Source organism: Herpailurus yagouaroundi, unplaced genomic scaffold, assembly GCF_014898765.1.
Source record: "Herpailurus yagouaroundi ecotype Mexico unplaced genomic scaffold, PumYag 182, whole genome shotgun sequence".
In the NCBI taxonomy this organism is placed as follows: Eukaryota; Metazoa; Chordata; class Mammalia; order Carnivora; family Felidae; genus Herpailurus; species Herpailurus yagouaroundi.
The window spans coordinates 37,992,864-38,013,197 of record NW_024412413.1 but is presented as its reverse complement, the minus strand read 5'-3'; the positions used below and the strand labels follow the sequence as shown (position 1 = coordinate 38,013,197).

The 20,334-nt window shown below is 34.5% G+C and overlaps 1 protein-coding gene across 20 annotated transcripts in view; it reads right to left on the bottom strand.

The window, feature by feature from the left end:
- PPFIA2 (PPFI scaffold protein A2) overlaps positions 1-20,334 on the bottom strand; it is a 478,162-nt gene that overhangs the window by 9,215 nt on the left and 448,613 nt on the right. For 12 of the 20 annotated variants that reach the window (XM_040491314.1, XM_040491321.1, XM_040491318.1 and 9 more), the window contains 5 exons: positions 14,723-14,785; positions 13,150-13,179; positions 11,355-11,548; positions 7,043-7,140; positions 646-821 (listed from right to left, as the gene is read on the bottom strand). In XM_040491314.1, coding sequence (XP_040347248.1) covers positions 646-821; positions 7,043-7,140; positions 11,355-11,548; positions 13,150-13,179; positions 14,723-14,785 — 561 coding nt within the window. The remainder of the gene's footprint in view (positions 1-645; positions 822-7,042; positions 7,141-11,354; positions 11,549-13,149; positions 13,180-14,722; positions 14,786-20,334) is intronic. The other 8 variants (XM_040491316.1, XM_040491317.1, XM_040491331.1 and 5 more) reach the window with 2 other exon arrangements.

Below are 20,334 nucleotides of genomic sequence, written 5' to 3'. Positions count from 1 at the left end.
ACTTCATTACTTTAATCCAACTGAATATTTTATATAAACTTTGCAATAAATGAAAAAAATAAAAAATGAAGTTAGACTGCCAAATTTCTGTCAAGTCTATAGAGGTCGTTCTCAAACCTGGCCAATGCTCATTATTTGGGGAAACTTTAGATAAATTGGATTCCTATACCCAATCTCTGGATATCTGATTTCTTAGGCCTGTGCTGTAGCTTGTAGGTTTTATTTTAAATTTTTAAGAAACTCGGCCAATTTGAATAATTATCCAGGTTGGGGAACCAGTGGCATACTCAGTGTTAAATGTCTGTCTAATTCAGACATGTAAATAGAAATGAACGCCTCTCAGAGAGACAGAGACTGAAAGCCATCTGCCAGGGACATTGTTTTGGGAAATCTGGTATTCAGGTGGAAGGCTGGACTACATAACCTCTAAATCCCTTTTCCTGATTAATTTTATGATTTTGTTTTGGCTAGAAATCCAGTGGCTTCAAATTAAAGCCCCAGTGCCATATTTCAAAGGTTGAGCTGAGCTAACTCTCATTAGGGCTCATGAATACACAGCCAACTTTTTTTTTTTTTCTCCCTACAAGTGTACTTTATCGCTCTATAAACTAGGGCACAGTGCAACTACAGCGGAAAGGGGCTTGCCTGGGTGTTCTGTGTTGGAATCTGTAGTAACAAAGCTAAGCTGCTGTAGTCAAAGTTCTCATCCAAGGCTATCAGTGAGCCGTGCACACCACTCTCAAGAATATTATTTGCATATTCTCGAAGTCCAATTGCTTGTATCCAGCGAATCACTCGATCGTTGCTCCACACCAACACATCTAGGAAAAGAGGTGCATCGTTTTAGGCGACAGTATTTCGCACAATAAACAAAACTACCGGCTGAAATAAGCCACAAGTGTCTGGCCAAGTCAGCATTTATGCTGATTTCTTTATCTACTCCCCAATGCGCCTGGCCCCCTTGTATTGCATTTCATTCTCAGAGCTAACCTGTCCTACTTTTAGCCTAGAAAAAAAGTTGTCTTTTGAAGCGTGTTTGTTATCACTGAAAAGCACTTCCAGCACATGGAATACAATGTCTCACGGTGTTTCCTGTGCGGTTGTGGAGCTCCAGGGATCTGTCCCAAGCTTAATGTTTTTTTATTACCAGACAGGAGCATTTCTTATTCCTGCCTTGATATATAGCTCTTTAGTAAAGACAGAAAAATGAGAAGCTAATATGGTTTTTCATCATTGTTTTTTAACCACTAATTAAATACTGAATATAGACTAGAAGAGCTTTTTTTTTTAACCTGAAGCAATAAATCAAAGAACAGAAGAGTAAGATAGAACAGGGATTCCATAGCCCGAGATTTACCCCACTATTTTGTCAATTCATTATGTTTCAATCACATGCTGATGCAAAAATCAAGCACTTGGTCAAGTCACAAGTTGTTTTTCCTTTTAGGTTGAAAGTAGCATTTTATTGAGATATAAAACACTTGCAATTTTATTTTCTAAAACTAAAATCCTTAGAGAAAAATGTCATATGTGCCTTTTTCAGACTTTTGGTCTGGAGTGTCATAGTATATTCTATCATTTATATTTTTTCCATTGTTCTCATTATGAGTTGACAGAATTCTACATAAAAATCAGCAAAATAGAAGACGACAATGTTCCACAGAAAGGAAAGAATGTTAAAGAACTAAGAAGGAAATGTGAAAAAAAAATGATAACTTTTTTTCTAATCCTGTAAAAAGGGAAATAAAACCCAGAATTTAATTTTATGCTAAAATTTAAGTTTTCCTGTTAATTTTTTTTTCTTTCTGAGAGAAATGTATAGCTTTTCCAGAAAAAAAAAATAAAGAATACTCTGGGATATATTCTTCAACTTCAACCGTTTATCATGTTCCTCTCCCCCCATTTAAATTATAAAAGTCTGTAAAAATCAAGGTAGTAGTTGTTTTTGTTTTTGTTTTTTTGGCGGTAGCAGAGAGAGTATATATTGTTTACGTTTTTCAAAAACATTACTAATTTGTTCTAATACATTCATTTATAATCAAGTTAGGTTTTCTTGTGCCTAATATTAAAGCAATATAGTGATAACTCAGCCCAATGGAGACCTCTTATGTCATATTCTCAGTCACTGACCTAACACCAACAGTAACCAATATTCTAACTATTCTCACCGCAGATTAGTTTTGCTTTTTAGTTTTGATTTTTTAGCTTTTTATAAATAAAATCATACAATATGTACTTTTGTGTCTACATCTTTCACTCAATATGAGATTTATCCCTGCTATAGAAATGGAAGTATCTTATTTTCGTTGTTATATAGTATTCCATTGTATAATTATACCACAATTCATCATTCTACTGTTGATGGACATTTGGCTAGATTCTATCGTGGGTTATTAAGGATAGTGCTGCTTTAAATATTCATAGATATGCTAAATAAATTCCATTCTCACAATTAAAACCCCAGTAGCAATGTATAAAAATCTGCATCTTTACCAATACTCTGTATTTCTCAATTGTTTTATTTGCTTTTTTAGCCATTATGGTAAACTTCTTATTGTTACGGGTTGAATTGTGTCCTCTCAAAATTCATATGTTTAAGTCCTAATCCCCTGTACCTCAGAATGTGACCTACTTAGAGATATGGTTCTTATTGAAGTATTAAAAAGAGATTTTTAGGGTGGGCCCCAATCCAATATGATGGTTTCCTTCTAAAAATGGGAAATTTGGAAATAAGATATGCACACAAGGAAAACACCACAAAGAGCAAGGCAGAGATCAGGGTGATGTGTTCCTTGATAAGGAACATCAAGACTGACAGAAAACCACCAGAAAGTAAGGCAGTGGCATGGAACTGATTCTTCCTCACAGCCCTTAGAAGAAATGAATCCTGCTAACACCTTAATCTAGCCTCCAGAACTGTGAGACAATACATTTCTGTTGTTTTCCAGAAAAAGTATAAAGAATACTTTGGGAAATACAGTTGCTTTTTCTATTAAAACTGTAAAATAGCCTTTATTTATTTATTTTTAACGTTTATTTATTTTTGAGACAGAGAGAGACAGAGCATGAACGGGGAAGGGTCAGAGAGAGAGGGAGACACAGAATCGGAAACAGGCTCCAGGCTCCGAGCCGTCAGCCCAGAGCCCGACGCAGGGCCCGAACTCACAGACCGTGAGATCGTGACCCGAGCCGAAGTCGGACGCTTAACCGACTGAGCCACCCAGGCGCCCCTAGCCTTTATTTTTAAAGAGTATTTTTTTAAGGTTTATTTATTTTGAGAGAGAGCACGTGGGCACGAGAGAACACATGTGCACATACGTGATCAGGGGAAGGGCAGCAAGAGAGGGAGAGAGAGAATCCCAAGCAGGCTCCATGCTGTCACCACAGAGCCTGATGTGGGGCTCGATCTCACAAATTGTGAGATCATGAACCGAGCCCAAATCAAGAGTGCAATTGATGCTCTACTGACTGAGCCACCCAGGCACTCCTTAAAGAGTATTTTTAAGTTCACAGCAAAATTGAGCAGGAAGTAAAGTGTTCCCATATATCCCCTGCCCCATAGATGCACAGCCTCCCTGACTATAAAATCCCTCACTCGAGTGCTACATTTGTTATGATAGACAACCTGCATTGACACAAAGTCCATAGTTAACATTAAGGTTCACCATACAGAATAGTTTTACTAAAAATAGTTGCCCTAAAAATCCCCTGTGCATCATTTATTTATCTCTCCCTCTCCACGAACTGCAGGCAACCACTGATCTTTCTCCTGTGTCCATAGTTTTACCTCATTCAGAATGCCACAGAGTTGGAATCATGTGGTATGATTCTTACAGTATAATCACATAGTACTTTTCTTTCAGTTAGTAGTACACGCTAAGTCACTCCATGCCTTTTCACAGTTAGACAGCTCATTTCTTTTTAGCCATATTGAATTTTTATATACAGACCCTTCTAAATTCACATATTAATTTGAATTATATGGCATATCATTAGATTACTTGGATTTTCTATATATCTTTTCTAATCCTTATATTTTTTTAGTTAATGAAGAACATGTGAAGAAAGACCCACAATATCCTCTTCCTACAGTCTTACTACTATTTCCTGTTCCAGTCAAAGCAGAATTAATTTCTTAAGGGAGTAGGATGTTTAATGTCTCCCTCAGACTTTTGGCTCTTTTTCGCCTTTCTTCATCAATGCAAGACTTCCTTAATGATCTTTAGTATATTTTATATTACACACATTTTATATATTATACTATATTATATATTATACTGTATTATATTATATATCATATTATAATATATATATATTCACTAGGTCTCCCTGGGTCATTCCTAAAGTATATACTTTCCTCTGAGTTTTCTTTAGCTTGTTCTATTGCAGTGTTAAATCTCAGAAAATGGGATATAAATTGGTGAGTATTATATTTTGGTTACATTAATCAACTTCTGTTGATAACAACTGATTAGTTCCTACTGTTGGTTATACTAAACTTGCACTTCAAAAGTTGGGCAGGAACTGACAGCATCAGTTCTCCCACTGCTTTCACTAAGTGCAACACTTTTTTTTAAAAACAAATGTGACAACAATTTCCCCAAAAAATAACAAAACTGTCCAGTTTTCCTTGCATTAAGTGGATCTGCAAGTAAGAAGTGTTTGCTCTTTTCTAGAGATGAGTTTATATTTTGATAGTCTAAGACATTTGTAGTTATCATATTTCTGCAAATATATCTTCGTTAAAAATGTCATTGCCACACCTGTAGTTAAGAGTCCTCAGATTTACAAAATATATTTACAAAATAATATGTAGAAAATAATTCAACTGAGTTATAATTCAAGGTAAATACGGCTCCAATCTAAGCTTTTCTTTTTCAGAACAGCAACATACCTTTCTTTTTCATTTTGTACATCAGATCCCTTTCTATAAATCTGTTTTCAAGCAAAATTTATGCCCTGACTTTAAAGCTTTGTAAGCATCCTCTTGACCTAAACAATAAATGGCTAGAGATCAGTGTTGACTGTTTCCTAGCAACAAATGAAATGTTAGTACATTGTTGATATTCACTCGGTCCCCTCACTTCAGAAAGCTGTTTATTAAGGTCAAGGTTAATTAACACTTCAGATAATAACAGAGACCCCTGGTCACAGTTAAGAGTTATTCCTGTAAATGTCACTGGATCAGTTACGGGAAACAGGGGTTATTTATGATCTCACTCACAACCATCCATCATATGGAGCTGTCTGTGTATAATCAAGTGAATCACAGTAGCTTTTCTTAGGGCAGTGCTCTAACCAGCAACTGCCAAATACTAATATAATATTTGGTGTAGGGCCAAATGGGTAATTCCTCCTTCTCTTTTATATCTATCTATATATGAAGTATTCTATGTGGTGAAACCAAGCATAATAAAATCTACTTGGAAAAAAAACACTTCAGAAAGAAAACTAGAAGTGGTATCTCATGGGTAAAATATGTATGCTAAAACTGAAACATCTTTTGTTAAGTCAAGCATGGACTTCCTTCAAGGGTCTTTGTGTGATCAATTAGTTCCCAAATTTCAGTTCAACTGAATGACAATGTACTGAAAACAACTTGCAATTTCCTGGGCCCCCAAATAAAGTGAAATCTAACAACTCAATTTTGATAATGGAAAAACACTTTCTTGCTCCTAAGTAATGAGTCAAATGAACTGTTACAAGAAATCCATTGTGTGTCTATCTAGTCTCCAATGAACCATATATAGAAAAATATATCAACCAATCACCTTTGCATACATTGAAGCCCACTGTACTAGAATTAATGTGCTGTCCAAAAACTGCCAAAGATAAAAGTAATTTCTGACATTGTTTATCACAAATGAAAATGATAGAAGTCTAAGGTAATCTTAAAGAATAAAACAATGCTAAGCTTAAGGGGAAGGGTAACATAACATGGGGTACATACTATTTTCATATCTACATTGGGCCCCAGAGGAAGTGAAGATGAAAACAGAGACTCATGGCTAACTGTAAACAATTAATGTTTAAACCCCTATTCAATCTGATGAAATGCTTCCACATGTCAACTCCTGGTAACAGTAAATGGTAATACAACTGATAGTTGATTTTGCTTGTATCCAAAATTTCCCACAAAAACTTTTGGTTATGTTTCCCTTAACGAGAATTTTTTCCTTTAAAAAATATAAATGGACATAAATGGACTGATGATTTTCACCAAAAAAGACCCATAGATACTTATACCCAACAATTATATTTTCTTTCATCAACAATAATAAAAGTAATGTGGTCTCTAATAAGTACAGGATCTAACGTATTGTTCTTTTAAACAATTCTTTCCTCTGTATATTAAGGTATTTCTCAACATTTAGAGGATTAATTATTAATATGGTGGTGTTCTAATCTTTAATAGGGAATGCCTTTTCTTATTCAAGTCAAACATTTTTGTGCACAAAATAGTTGCAGCAATTAGGGATGCTTCTAACCATTTATTTGACTTAATAATTATAGCTAAAATTATCAATGGACTAGTTTCATTTATAGGTGGGAATCTCTATGTAACTTCTATAAAAAACCCCTACATAATATCTCTGTAACTATTGTACAAAAATAACATTTCTAAGCACTGCAATAAAATTCAAATGATACACACCAAAGATGAACTACTATAAATAAATTATATACCATGTTTCTCTGAATCATATGAGAATGTTCTATTAAAAGTTTGACAAAAATATCTGCCTGGAGGCATCTTTAGGACAAACAGAATGTATAATTAATAGGTTCAGAGGAATAAATGTCAATTTAAAAAATCAACAATATGTCTTAGATGGGATATTCATCTTATAAAGTGATGATACCCTTTCAGTGTTTCAATCATAAAACTAATGAAAAAGAAATAATGATGACACTATTCCAGCCAAATACTTATGCTACCTAGTGACCACTATTAACATATAAAGCATTTTAGGTTCATAAAAGTGAAAGCTATCCCCTCTCCCCCCAAAAAGGTATTTGCTATGAAAGAAAGACATATTACCCTTTATTTCATGTTGGCTTGCTTCTCGTCTTCTTTCTAGTTCTTTTCTGTCATAATTTAACCTCTTTAAACACATAATTCCATATTGTAAACTTGTTCTGTCATTTTTTTTAAAAAAAGAAGAGAAAACAAATTGAATTTACTCAGCAGATAATGCATGTTCTTTGATTAAGCATAGTTAACATTTGCACTACTTCTCAGGGCAACAGAATAATAAATTACGTTTGTAATTAAATCCTTTAGTACTGGAGGGAAATAAACTGCAGTTATTCTAAGCACACAGTGTTTCTGAAGAGTAAAAATATTAATTTCAAAATAAGAAAACCACCCTCCTTAAAATGATTATGGATTATGTTGTTCATCCATATGTCTTTGTCTTCCATCAGGCCGTCTTGACATTATTTGCTGACAAATGAACATTTCACTCATTTGGAAAAAAATGAAAGTCGCTAACATGAAAAAAGGAAGTAATTTATGAGAAATGAATACTTTCTTCTTAAGCTGCTGAGAAAAATAATATCAAAACATGAATAAGTTAAAATAAGATAGAGAACCACATACCAAAATGAATAGCCACCACCTCTCAGTGATACAGAAGTATGTGCAAGAAATAGGTCACCAGACATGAAACTCCCTGTGGAAAGGATATCGTGGAAGAACAGAAAACTGACTGTCCTTAAACGATCAGGTGGGGGAGAAAGAGTCAATAAAGAAAATGGAGCACCATGAACACAGGGTTGCCAATGAAATTTTAAATGTGTGGTGATAGTGAGACATACTGTACAGTGTTGGGAATCCATGATAGGAAGTAAGGAGGAATATGGGGACATATATACGTGGTAACATAATGGGGTAACATTAAGGAAAGCTTGCATTCAGCGAAAGCGCGGAACACATGCAGGTGATTGAGAAGCACTGAATGGTTTCACAGGGAAAGAGATGATCATAATAACATTTGCTATCAGGTTAGTCTTCCTTAGACCAAAATGATCATTTCAGTTTAAGAAGGCTAACCTGGTAGCAAAATCAGAGAGAGAGAGAAAATAGGTAAACCTAGGAACAGGGCAACCAATTAAGGGGTCAATGCTGTGAAAATAAAGGACAGAAAAAGGACAACTGCCATGAACATATGAAGCAAATCCAGAAACTAGAGATGTTCAGAGAGAAGAAAGGGGAAGACACGGTGATATTAGATATAAAAGATGTGACAGAGTGCAATAGGAAAAGAAAACTATCTAGGCTTATTGGTGATTTCTGGTTTAGAAATACACACAAATTTAGACATACACACTGGCCAGGTAATGCCGAAGCACTGTATGCATTTCTAAGCCTTTCATTTTAATAAGGACAATGTTGAGTTAAAATATTTCAGAATCGGAGGAAACTGGAAAAAAATTCCAAGTGTAATGGGCTGAATTATGTTCCCCCAAATTCAAACGTCCAAGCCTTAATCCCCAGTATTTCAAACGTGAACATATTTGAAGATAGTGTTTTTAAAAAGGTAATTAAGTTAAAATAAAGACCATAGGGTGGGTATTATTCCAGTCTCACTGGTGGGTGTTTTCACAAGAAGAGGAAAGTTGGACATGCAGAGAAATCAGGGGTGGACACACAGAGGAAACACCATGTTAAGGATGCAACAAGAAGGCAGCCATTTGCAAGCCAAGAAGAAACCAATTGTGCTGACGCCTTTGTCTTGGATCTCTAGATTCCAGAACTGTGAGAAAATACATTTCTGTGGTTTACGCTACCCAGTCTGTGGTATTTTGTTATGGTAGCCCCAGCAAACTAATTCAGCGGAAAAACAGAAAATACTAATGTAATAACAGTCATAGACATTAGGCAGCTTGAGGTTAAACCAATGGCTTTTGGCTAATTTCTGCCAAGTTTTTATAGGTAATATAAAACAGTACCAGAAAGATGATACATATTATTATTACTTTAGCATCTGTGAGATGAAAAACTGGGCCATAAAGACAGCGGGATGCACTGTGTATGCAGTACTACCTGCTTTAAGTCTGAATTAGGCATGGTGCAGAGATGAAGCTTGTATATTTCCCAGAACAAAAAGAACCCTGCTGTTTCAGTAATTTTTATTAAAAAAAAAACTTGGGGCGTCGGAGTGGCTCAGTCGGTTAAGTGTCCGACTTTGACTCACTCACAATCTCACAGTTTGTGAGCTGGAGCCCCACACTGGGCTCTCTATTATCAATGCAGAGAAACTTCCAAGCTATGTCTCCCTCTCTCTGTCCCTCTCCCACTTGCATTCGTTGTGTGCTTTCTCTCTCTCTCAAAAATAAATACACATTAAAAAATTTGACCACTGTAATAATCATTTTTACCATAATGTAAAGCAATTAAAAGTCAATCTAGTGGGATGCCTGGGTGGCTCAGTCATTTAAGCATCTGACTTTTGATTTCGGCTCAGACAGTGATCTCACAGTTCCTGAGTTTGAGCTCTGCATGAGGTTCTGTGCTGACAGTGTGGAGCCTGCTTGGGATTCTCTCTCCCTCTCTCTCTGCCTCTCCTCCCCAACTCAAAATAAATAAATAAGCTTTAAAAAACCCCATAGATTTAAAAAAAGTCAATCTAGTGAAGAATGGAAAATAGGCACAAATATGCCATCAAAGATTTTAGTATTCAAATATCTAATACAACCACACAAGATTTGAGGGCCTAAATGTTCAGTGACAAGGAACTCACTACCTAACAATGTGTATACTATATGGCAAATGAGAGTTATACAGAGCTCTCTTTTGGACAGAAATCATTCACCCTACTACCTACACATCTGAACTAGAAAAGTACATGTTCAACAGAGCAAATATTATTCTTCCAACATGTAATAATATCAAAACATGAGAAAACATATAAAGTCTACCCTTATTCAAGCTAAATGTCTTCAATTTTTGCAACTTTTCCACCGTGATTTTACCAATCAGTAACAATTTAATGCCCATAAATTAATACAGTTTCTTGTTGTCATTTCACCATGTGGTAGACTTTTATTGTATCTGCCAAAAACCACAATCTAAATATGCCCTGTGAATCCATTAAACAAAACTGAGATTTTAGTGCCATCTATATATTGTATCTTTTTTCACTTGATCTACTTTTAAATCATGGATTCCCCATCTAGCATTTTAATGGTATTTAAATTTATACCATATTTATCTCTACTAAATTTAACCCAACAGTATCAACAACTGTGTTAAGATTCAAAACATCTCCATAAGTTTAATCAAAGAGGTCCAATTGTTATCTCTTTCTTTATCCTATCTTTATGTCATCAACATATCTGATATTTATAACTTTTTTATTTCAGTCACTAATTAAATGTTGGATAGGATGTAATCAAATAGGGTTTTATAAGCCAAATAACCTAGATTTATATGTATTAATTTACCATCATAATAATCTGTCTATGAAACCATAAAACAAACTCTTAACTACAGAGAACAAACTGAAGATTGCTGGAAGGGAGTTGGGTAGGGATGGGCTATATGGGTGATGGACATTAAGGAGGGTACTTGTGATGAGCACTGGGTGTTAAACGTAAGTGATGAATCACTACATTCTACTCCTGAAACTAATATTAATTACACTATATGTTAACTAACTGGAATTTAAATAAAAAATTGAAACAAAAAAGAATCATAATCCAGCTGACAATTTTTCACATAACCTACAAAGATATCAGCATGACTTTTATGACATGATAACAAGCTTCTTTTTACCCCCCTAGATGGTAAACTACCTGAAAAGAGAGGTTGCATTTTACTCATCTGTGTGCTTATAGCTGTCTCACAGTCCATTCAGTATTTTTTTCTGAGAATTAATACACAAAGAAGCAAAAATATATTAAAAGCTTCTTATGAGAACAAAAGAATTTGTCTTCAGAGAATTCCTTCTCAAATTTTTTCTAGTATATATCTAAATTATATAATTGGTAACCACATATATTAATAGAGTTGCAACTGACTTAATTTTAAAATTATTATTAAATAATTTTCTAATATAAAAACATACATAGATACAAATCACAAACATGGAATTTCTTAAAGAAAAAAAAGATTTATGTTGAATGAGAATTGTGTATATGTGCAGTTCCATAAACTTTGGGCTCATAGTACGTACACAGCTCTACATTAGATAGTCCCTGCAATTTGCTGCATGAAAATATTTTGCCAAGTATATGTACACAGATGTCTTGAATAGCACACATTCTCTATTTCCTAGACATCTCTTTTTGTTTTAGTAAGGTATACATTATTTGTTTCATTTTAATTACTGTTTGAAAAAAAAACCTACCGATGGAAACTATCCACCATTTTTAAATGGACACGGAGATCTTTTTTTGTTAGGTGATCTAACATTCTTGCATCTACCAAGCATTCCATAAAATAACTTCTGTATTGAGGTAACCCCAGGCTGGGAAGCCATTCGTTTCCAATCCACTCGTGGTTCATATCTCCATATGCCAGAGTCTGTAGAAAAACCGGACACTAGAATTGTTTTATAGCAGTCAAGTTTCTTAGCCAAAAAAATGAGATGGTAATAGGAGGATACTGTACATTATTATAACTGACATTTAATTACTATGATATATAGGAAAAAAGCAAAAATAATACTTAGACTCTAAGTGTTTGATTTAATTTGGTATCAAATGGAACTCTGGGTACATGTATCCTGGCACCCACCTCTAGAAAATAACTGTGTTCACTTTATATTCTCAAGAGAAATTACATTCTATACAAACATGCATTTTTAAATTAAAAAATCGAATTAAGGGTATAATATAAATGCTTAGCTTAAAAATTCTTTGTATAGATAGGTTTATTTAATTTATTTTTATCTGTCAGCTAATACTCCACCATTTCCTTCTCTTCGAGGAGAAGAGAAGGTTCTACCACCATTGTTATGGTATAATGGCAAATCTCAATGTGAAAACAGAAACCTCGGTAAACAAATAAAGAAAGGAACAACAAGGCTAGAGAGACAGAATGCTGAAGCTTTGTGTGGACCATGTTGTTATCTGGTGAAGCATGCAGCCAGTATTCCAGAAAGATCATTGGAAAGAATCAGTCTCTTTTTAGAAATCAATCAGTATAGGTTCTGTATTTTAGAAGCAGGATATGATAAAAAAATAAAGACAAATAATCTAATTCTTTAATATAACAATATGAACAAAGTCATCTAACCAAACATTGCTCATAACAGCCAAAATAAAAACTAAAGTCAACCATCCTCTCTAAACCTATTTTTAAAAAGGACTACTACTATCTATTAATTTTACTATGTCTTTGATTCAGTTTTTTATGGTACAACAAAATCACAATTGCGATTATAACATGTGTTTCTACTGAAAATCTTAGGTGCTCCCTTTCTTTTGTGTATTCTTGAAAATGATGAAATTCGAAGCAAAATCAAAACCAAATACCACCCTAATTTACGGAATGTTTAAATACAGGTCCTAGCAATCAATACTGCCAAAATTCTCCTTCCAACCAGAGGTCTGAATCACATGCGCTATTCCACGCATTAATTCCTTTCAGTTGTGCGTCACGTGGAAATGCTGACAAATGTTCAGCTCCCTTGCAAATGTACAGACTTGTTCAAAGTCCATATGCTTGCGTCATAGCGCCGTCTCAATTAACGGACGTCAGTTCTGACTTGCAGTCACAATGCTGACACATGTTCCTCTGACCCCAGTCCTCCCACACTTTCCGTTATACTTTAAAGCAGATGTTTAACAAGGTTTTTTTTTTTTTAATGCCTCCCCCCTTTTATATATCCAACTTGAATGACTCCTGATTAAATATATTCAGGGGCGATTTCAGAGACATTTAAATTATAGTTCATTCTTTGGAAAAGAGAGAGATAATTTCCCTTTCCAAAAGAGGCCACATATGAAACGATAATCATTTTCTTTGCAAAATATGGTGATTTTAAGAAGGCATATAGTATTACACATAATAAATTCAAATATACCTATTAGCCTAATCCTAAACTAAGTGAAGGTTTATAATATTAGGACATACTACAGTTTCTTACTTTATATCCTCATAGCGTACAAAATGGTATTTAAAGCATTTGAATTTCCTACCTGGGCCCAGCTTCCTTCCTCAGATTCTTTCTGTGTTAGCAGCAGAAAATGATTAATAAAGCAGATAAATATAAATTAATCTCAAATGAAGACAGTAAAATGTATCTAGCAGAAGCAAACTTGTTATTGAAAATGTTAATTATGACATAAATAGATAAATACATGGATCCTTATTCAAATCCACAGCAATCAGTTTAGCAGTTCAAGGGCAACTACAAGGACAACTACATGGTTTCTAGTTAATTCCAGTTAAATATACACATATATGACATATGGGGTTTTCATGGTACATTTGATCTGGTCATTCCAAAACTTTTCATTCTTAAAAGTGTGTAGTTTTCCAAATGTAATGAGCTATAATAAAAATTTCTGATTATATGTATACAAATATACAATACACATATATGCATATATACATACACATATACACACATACATTTAAAATAAAGAAATCTTATATAAATTCATGTGCAAAATGTAACTTTTTCCCTCTAACAAAGCTTTGTGGTAATCCAGTAGATTTCAGCAACAGTCAACAACAAACAAAATTAAACAACAATAAAACCAAACACAACAAATTGAACTAGAAATGTAATTCGGAAACATTGTCATTTTTACCCTTCATAAAGTAGATAGTTGATTTTTTTGAATATGGATAAAACCAAAAGGACATTAAATTAAAAGAAGCTGCTAAGAATAAAATATATGACATACTTAACTTTGTTACTTTAAATGAAAAATGACTAATATAACATTATAGTGTTAAAAGCTGGCAAAGTCACAAAAAAAACTTTTCAAGCCTGTATTTGAAAATCAAATGAACAGAACATTTTGGGGAGGGGCTGGTTTAAGCTCTGTATTGGTAAAGTACAAGAAACTAAATTATTCCATTAAAAATGAGTATTCAGGGGCACCTGGGTGGCTCAGTCAGGTAAGCATCCAACTCTTGATTTTGGCTCATGGTTTGTGAGATTAAGCCCTGTATCTGGCTCTGTGCTGACAGTGCAGAGCCTGCTTGGGGTTTTCTCTTTCCCCGTCTCTCTGTGGCTCCCTCCCTCACACTCTTTTAATTGGGTAGGGTAACATGTACTACCTGTGAATATGTCCAATACTAAGTGATATCTGTTACTAAAAAATTCCCAATATCACAAAATGGATAAAAAAGTGTTTTTAAATTCTTGGGGTGCCTGGGTGGCTCAGTTGGTTGAGTGACCGACTTCGGCTCAGGTCATGATCTCACGGTCGGTGAGTTCGAGCCCCGCCGTGGGGCTCTGTGCTGACAGCTCAGAGCCTGGAGCCTGCTTTAGATTCCTTGTCTCCTACTTTCTCTGCCCCTCCCCCACTCACACTCTGTCTCTGTCTCTCTCTCTCTCTCAAAAATAAACATTAAAGTTCTTTTTTTTTTTTAATATCCAAATGCAGTAAAATAAAACCTTCATGAAAAATGTTGGTTTTCATGCATATCACTGTGTCAACATACCCATTACTCTGATCTGTCACAAACAAGATAGTTTTTCACCCAAACAGCAGCAAAATAACGTTTCTTCATGTTCAACAAAGGCGTAAGACTAACCGTTTTCGCTGGAGCGGCAAGATTTTCCATTTCTTCATGGGTCACCCAAACGTTGCCTGAAGGCTAGTGAGGCGGTTCAGGGGAAGCGGCGGGGTCCACAGGAGGGAAGCAGTGGTAAAGAAGAAAGGCAGCAGGACTGTAAGTTAACAGCAACACGACATGCTCTTGCCTCTATGGCATGCACAGGAGAGACAGCATTGCTGGTTTGCTCAGAGCTCCCTTTTTCTTCTACTTAAAAAAGATTAGATAGAAAGAGGCATGCTGTGAAGCTCATGTGGGATAGATTTAAGATGATACTCCTGCAATTATTAATCCGGAAAAAGGCTAAATCACAATTTGCATTGCAAAGGTATGTAGCTATTGGATCCATTTTTTTTTTTTCAATCATGAAGAACTGATTACATTTGATCTGTGGAGGAACGTATTTGTTTTTTCTTCAGAAAACAAAGGCACAGGTACTTTGCTATGTGATTACCAATATTTCATTCACAAAGGTTTGATTCTTCAATGTCCTTGAAAAAAGAAAATTTGTTGTCAATACAAAGCTGAAAGCACTATCATCACGTGTCTGGAAAGTAATACAGCTTTTCCCAAATGATTTCTTCCTTTTACAATTCAGTAGGTATGTTGTGTTCTTATATTCTTATAGAGAAAAAAGAAGTGAAATGCTATTTTTAATTTAATAAAGGGTATTTTTTCAACTTTGCTAAATATTGTTAGAAATTAAAAAAGCTAGGCTTCCTAATTTCTCAGCAGTGTGCTATACTATTACAGAGAAGAACATGATATATAATATATATAAAATTCCCTCCAGCAGGCACTGTTCTTTTATAAAGTCTCATTTGCTTTCTAAATAAGATAACCCATGATACTTGTTCTAGACACTGAATGATGTACAATTTCTAAACTAAAGTCCAGTCAGTAACATACAGATCAGACATTTTGTTGATGATAATGGCCCCTGGGAACCACTTCCTATTAAATTCCACTATTTCACTGGGAAATCCTTATGAACATAGCAAGCTTCTGCAAGTATATCCATCCTATAGTTACAATGGAATTAATATTCTATGCATTGCTTACTACTTGTTTTGGAAGGGGTCTAGAATCTGAAGTAGCTAAGTTGATGCACCAACATAAGCCTCCACCATAAATCACTCTGGCCTCTTCTACCAACACATATAGCATACATGTTAATTTTCCTTCTCTTACAAATTATGTTATTCAGTATAATTTGAAAAATAATTACATATAAACTAAATTGATGAGTATAAATCAATAAAAGAGAAATTTCATTAGAGAATTATATATATGAGTAATGAGTAATATAGAATGAGCATTTATATATATAGTTGAGTAACAAAGGGGAGTTAAGTAGTGCCCCACATTGGGTGTAGAGCTTAAAAAAAATCCCAGAGGATAGTCATCATATGTGCAAGATTTGTATGGTAAAAAAAACTCTCACTTTCCTACCATTTTGGAATATAGAGTATATCTGAATTTTTCCCCTATAAGATAAAACTATGCACACCTATAAACTGTATTTAGAATACAGAGGGCATCCATGTTACTAAGAGCCCCTCCCCTCTACTCCCAGCTTTTGGGAATGGTGCTCATTATAAACAAAGAGGCACATGAGTGTATGAATCATTAAATCACTTGGAATAAAAAGCTTTTATTAACTTTGTGTGTGAGGAGTGTACTGTACTAAAAACTCATGTGTCATATTCATGTGTCACATGCCCTTTATACCCAGTGACCACAGTGCTTTGCCTAAGTGGCTGTGCTGTTTGTTCAAAATGAGCTATTTTAAATGAATTTGCTCTCAGGTGGTAAGTACCTGAGAGGAAATTCATTTAAGCCAGTCTCCTTTTACAATGATTTCTGTAGCTTCTATCTTAACTGTGAATCCAAATAATTAAGAGCTTCCTCCTTCTACAAGAAACTTGACCAGTATTATCTCATACTGGAATTCATACCTGTATAATCTCTTTCACGGTTTATCTTAAAGTGTATATTTACCAGTTTATCATCATATTGTGGAATAGGCAAGATGATGGAAGCCATTGGTTTTATCTTTAGCTTTACATGCAAAGTAAGTATATATGCAGGGCAATCTTCTAAAGTATGGTTGGCAACCTTTCCTAAGTTGTATGTTAGTCGTTCTCCTTTGATCTTCAAGTTTTACTTGTGAGGCGCACTGCCCGCTCCAGAATCTGGTGAAGGAACTCACAAAATAGCTTCTGCACAACCCAAACATTTAGACATTAGTGTAGGTTTCAACAAGTCGATTTTACAAGCAAGCCCATGCACAGAGGGCCAAGTATTCAGATTCCTTTCTCTTCAGCACCAGTTAAAGGTATGAAGCTTTCACCTGGGTGAGTCATAAAGTGGTGCTTCTGAGCAGAAGCATTTCAGTGAAGAGTGCATCTTAGATAAGAGCTGGAGTGGGAGACTTTGAGCAGCCAAAGGACAGAGGATACTGTGTTGGGGGCCAAAGATAAAGAGTGTGAAAAAATAGCTTGGAAAAGCAGAAAGGACACGGATCATGTAATTTGGGTGTGGCTCTCTGAGAACCGTTGAGAATTACTCATTCCTTGGCAGTCCATGCTGTAGCCCCTAATATCTTAGCTGGAGAATGCAAATCTGTAGTCATTTGTGTGTGTGTGTGTGTGTGTGTGTGTGTGTGTGTGTGTGGTTCATAGTCTGCATCTAAAAGGTGATTTCTAAAATTTCAACTATCTGAAAATTTACTAAATTATAATCAAGAGGCTTGAGGTCTACTATGCCACTTTTTAATAACTACCCTAGGACTTTCCCTAACCTCTCTAAATTTTAGATTCAACATCTGGTAAGTGGGCTAAAAATATACTTCATCCTAGAAAAAAAAATATTGAAAAGTTTAAGCTATGATATTGCAAATTCTGATACAGGCCTGAGACTAGGATAAGGTGGATGGGATGCCAAGGGAACTCCATTCAAGGATGCTCTCACTTTCCTGGCAGTGCAAATGCAAGGTCATACCCGACAGTGCGTGCCTCCCTCAGTTTTGTGTTTGACATGCCTCGATTGCCTCACCTTTGTCCAACTAGAGTAGAATATGGATATAGTATTATCAAATGAGAACTGGGAGGAAAATTCCTAAAGGATGTTCAGTATTAAAGCACTTACCTAATTAAATCATTCAGGAGAGATTTACGACAAGAAAATAAACATTAAAATGAGTTTAAAGGATAAATCATGAAAATTAATTGTGGGAAAATAATTAATTCTCTTGCCGTCAGAAATATAAAATAAGTAAAGCAGTCAGACCTCAGAATGATCCTAAACCTTACCTGCCTGGTAGTAACTTCTGTTACTTCCTAGGTCATTTTGCAGTATTTTTCTACTTTATAATTGAGTTACAAAGTAAATAAGCTTGAAATTTACTTTTTACAACCAAAATGGCCTAGATTCACATGTCTCCCTTATCTGAATTTATGTTTCTCAGTATGAGAAGATAAATACTTCTCATTATAATAAGACTAGTATTTGCACACTGATCCCTCACTTTATTATGAGGTTACTAATAAAGAAAGGAGGAACCAAAGCAGGCTGGAAGACTGCTGTAAAAGAGAAGAAAACAGAGTGCAGGAAGGAGTGTGTACTTATTATTAGCAGCATAAACTTGGGTAAACCACACAGCAGCTTGACCTTAGACAATTCACTTAACCTCTCTGTATATCAGTTCTTCCCATCTATAAAACAGATGTGATAAAAGTACTTATCTCATAGGTTTGGGCTTATATGAGTTATTACATGTAAACAGCATGTGACACTTAGACATCCAATGATGTCGGATATTACCACAATTTCTTTAGAAAAATACTACAGTCATTAGCAATTTTGTTAAGCAATCTCCACTCAAGTAAGTCTTTCATTTAATAAATGCTGTTTCTCCTGTACATTATACCGACTGATTCCTATTTTATGCCTTACATTCCTGCTCAGATTTGCTGAATTCTATGTTCCCAAACCTATTTATTTCTACTGCACTATTTTTTTTTCTGCACTATTTTTTAATTAGGCAATTGAAATATATACTACATAAAACAAAAATGAATTTGGCTCATGTATGAACACTAAGTTGAATTATTTGGAAAGACCAGTATAAGCAAACCTTAACACATTGCTATCAACGAGATACAACTTAATCAGTCTGGGGGAAAAAACTGTAAATGTTCAGGAGAATCTTGCACTCCAACAGAGCTTTTTAAGTATCTTAAAGTTATCACATTAAAAAGACACTCAAACTAGAAAAACTGAAGGTGTTTTATAGATGGAAGTTATAAAAGAAAGATAATGTCAAACTCCAGGCACTGGAATTGTACTCAAAGGAAAGTCCCAAGTGTTTCATCTAAATTTGCAAGTGCCTGAATATTTACATATTTTATCAAAGATAAAGTATTTAAAGCATGTACTTATTCTTTATGACATCCCCCTATAACCATATATTTCATTGGACTGATATCTCCATCCCTATTCTATGAGGTAAGAGACCTTCCATTGTAACAGCAGCTGAGAAGAAGAAACAGAAAGCTGGAAGATGAGGGTTGGCCCAAGAAAATAATAAATGTGAACATTAGATTTTCCTTTTGGCGGTTCAGCCCATTTCATGTAGACAAGAAAGGAGGCAGAATTAGAATTTCTTTTTGGGTAGAAAATAAAAAAAAAAAAACCCAAGTGAAGTAATTGGTCTTTTTCTCTTAAGAATTTGAGGAAATAAGCAAGATACACCTGACTGAGGAACTCAAACCCAAACCTAAACACACAGAAACACCTGTATGACCTGAACTAGTCACAGTGTTCTGGGAGACATAACACCATTTCCTTTAAAAAAAAAAAAAAAAAAAAAAAAAAAGACAACCTGCTTTTTTATGTTTTTAAAATGTGAATCCTAATGTATAATTTTATGTGATGACTTTAGTCTTCACTTTATATGGTGTATTCATTAATAACAATTTATAATCACCTTTTTTGCAAAGCAAATAGTATTTAAAATATATTAGAAAATGAATAAATACTTCCATATAGGTGGAGTAAAAGGAAGAAAACCTACTCAGTAGATCATTTTTAAGACAAATAGATACAACTTATCTTTTATGTAATTTGTATTAATATTTGGTAAAGGGCATATATATCCTCTCTGAATAAAGAATTTTTACACATTAATAAAAAGAGGTATAGTCCTAGAATTCTTTAGAAAAATTGAAGAGATTACTAACAGGTAATTCATTTAAATACCAAATCAATAAGCATATGAAAAAATTTTAACAGTAGTAGCATTTTTAAAAATATAAATTTAAGCAGCATGATAATGCTGATGAAAGGATGAAGAAAAGGCTACCCAATATAATTTAACAATTAAGATTGAAAAGTAGTAAGAATATAAAAACCCTATATACAAATATTGCTATGGAAGTAATGAGTTTATGCAACAATATAACTTCATGTGTATCCACTACGGTATTGTGAATAACAATGAAAATTGTCAAATAGGCAAGATGTCCAACATTAGGGATTTGGTTAAATATGTTATGGTATTTCCATGAAGCAGTTATTCAGCAATTAAA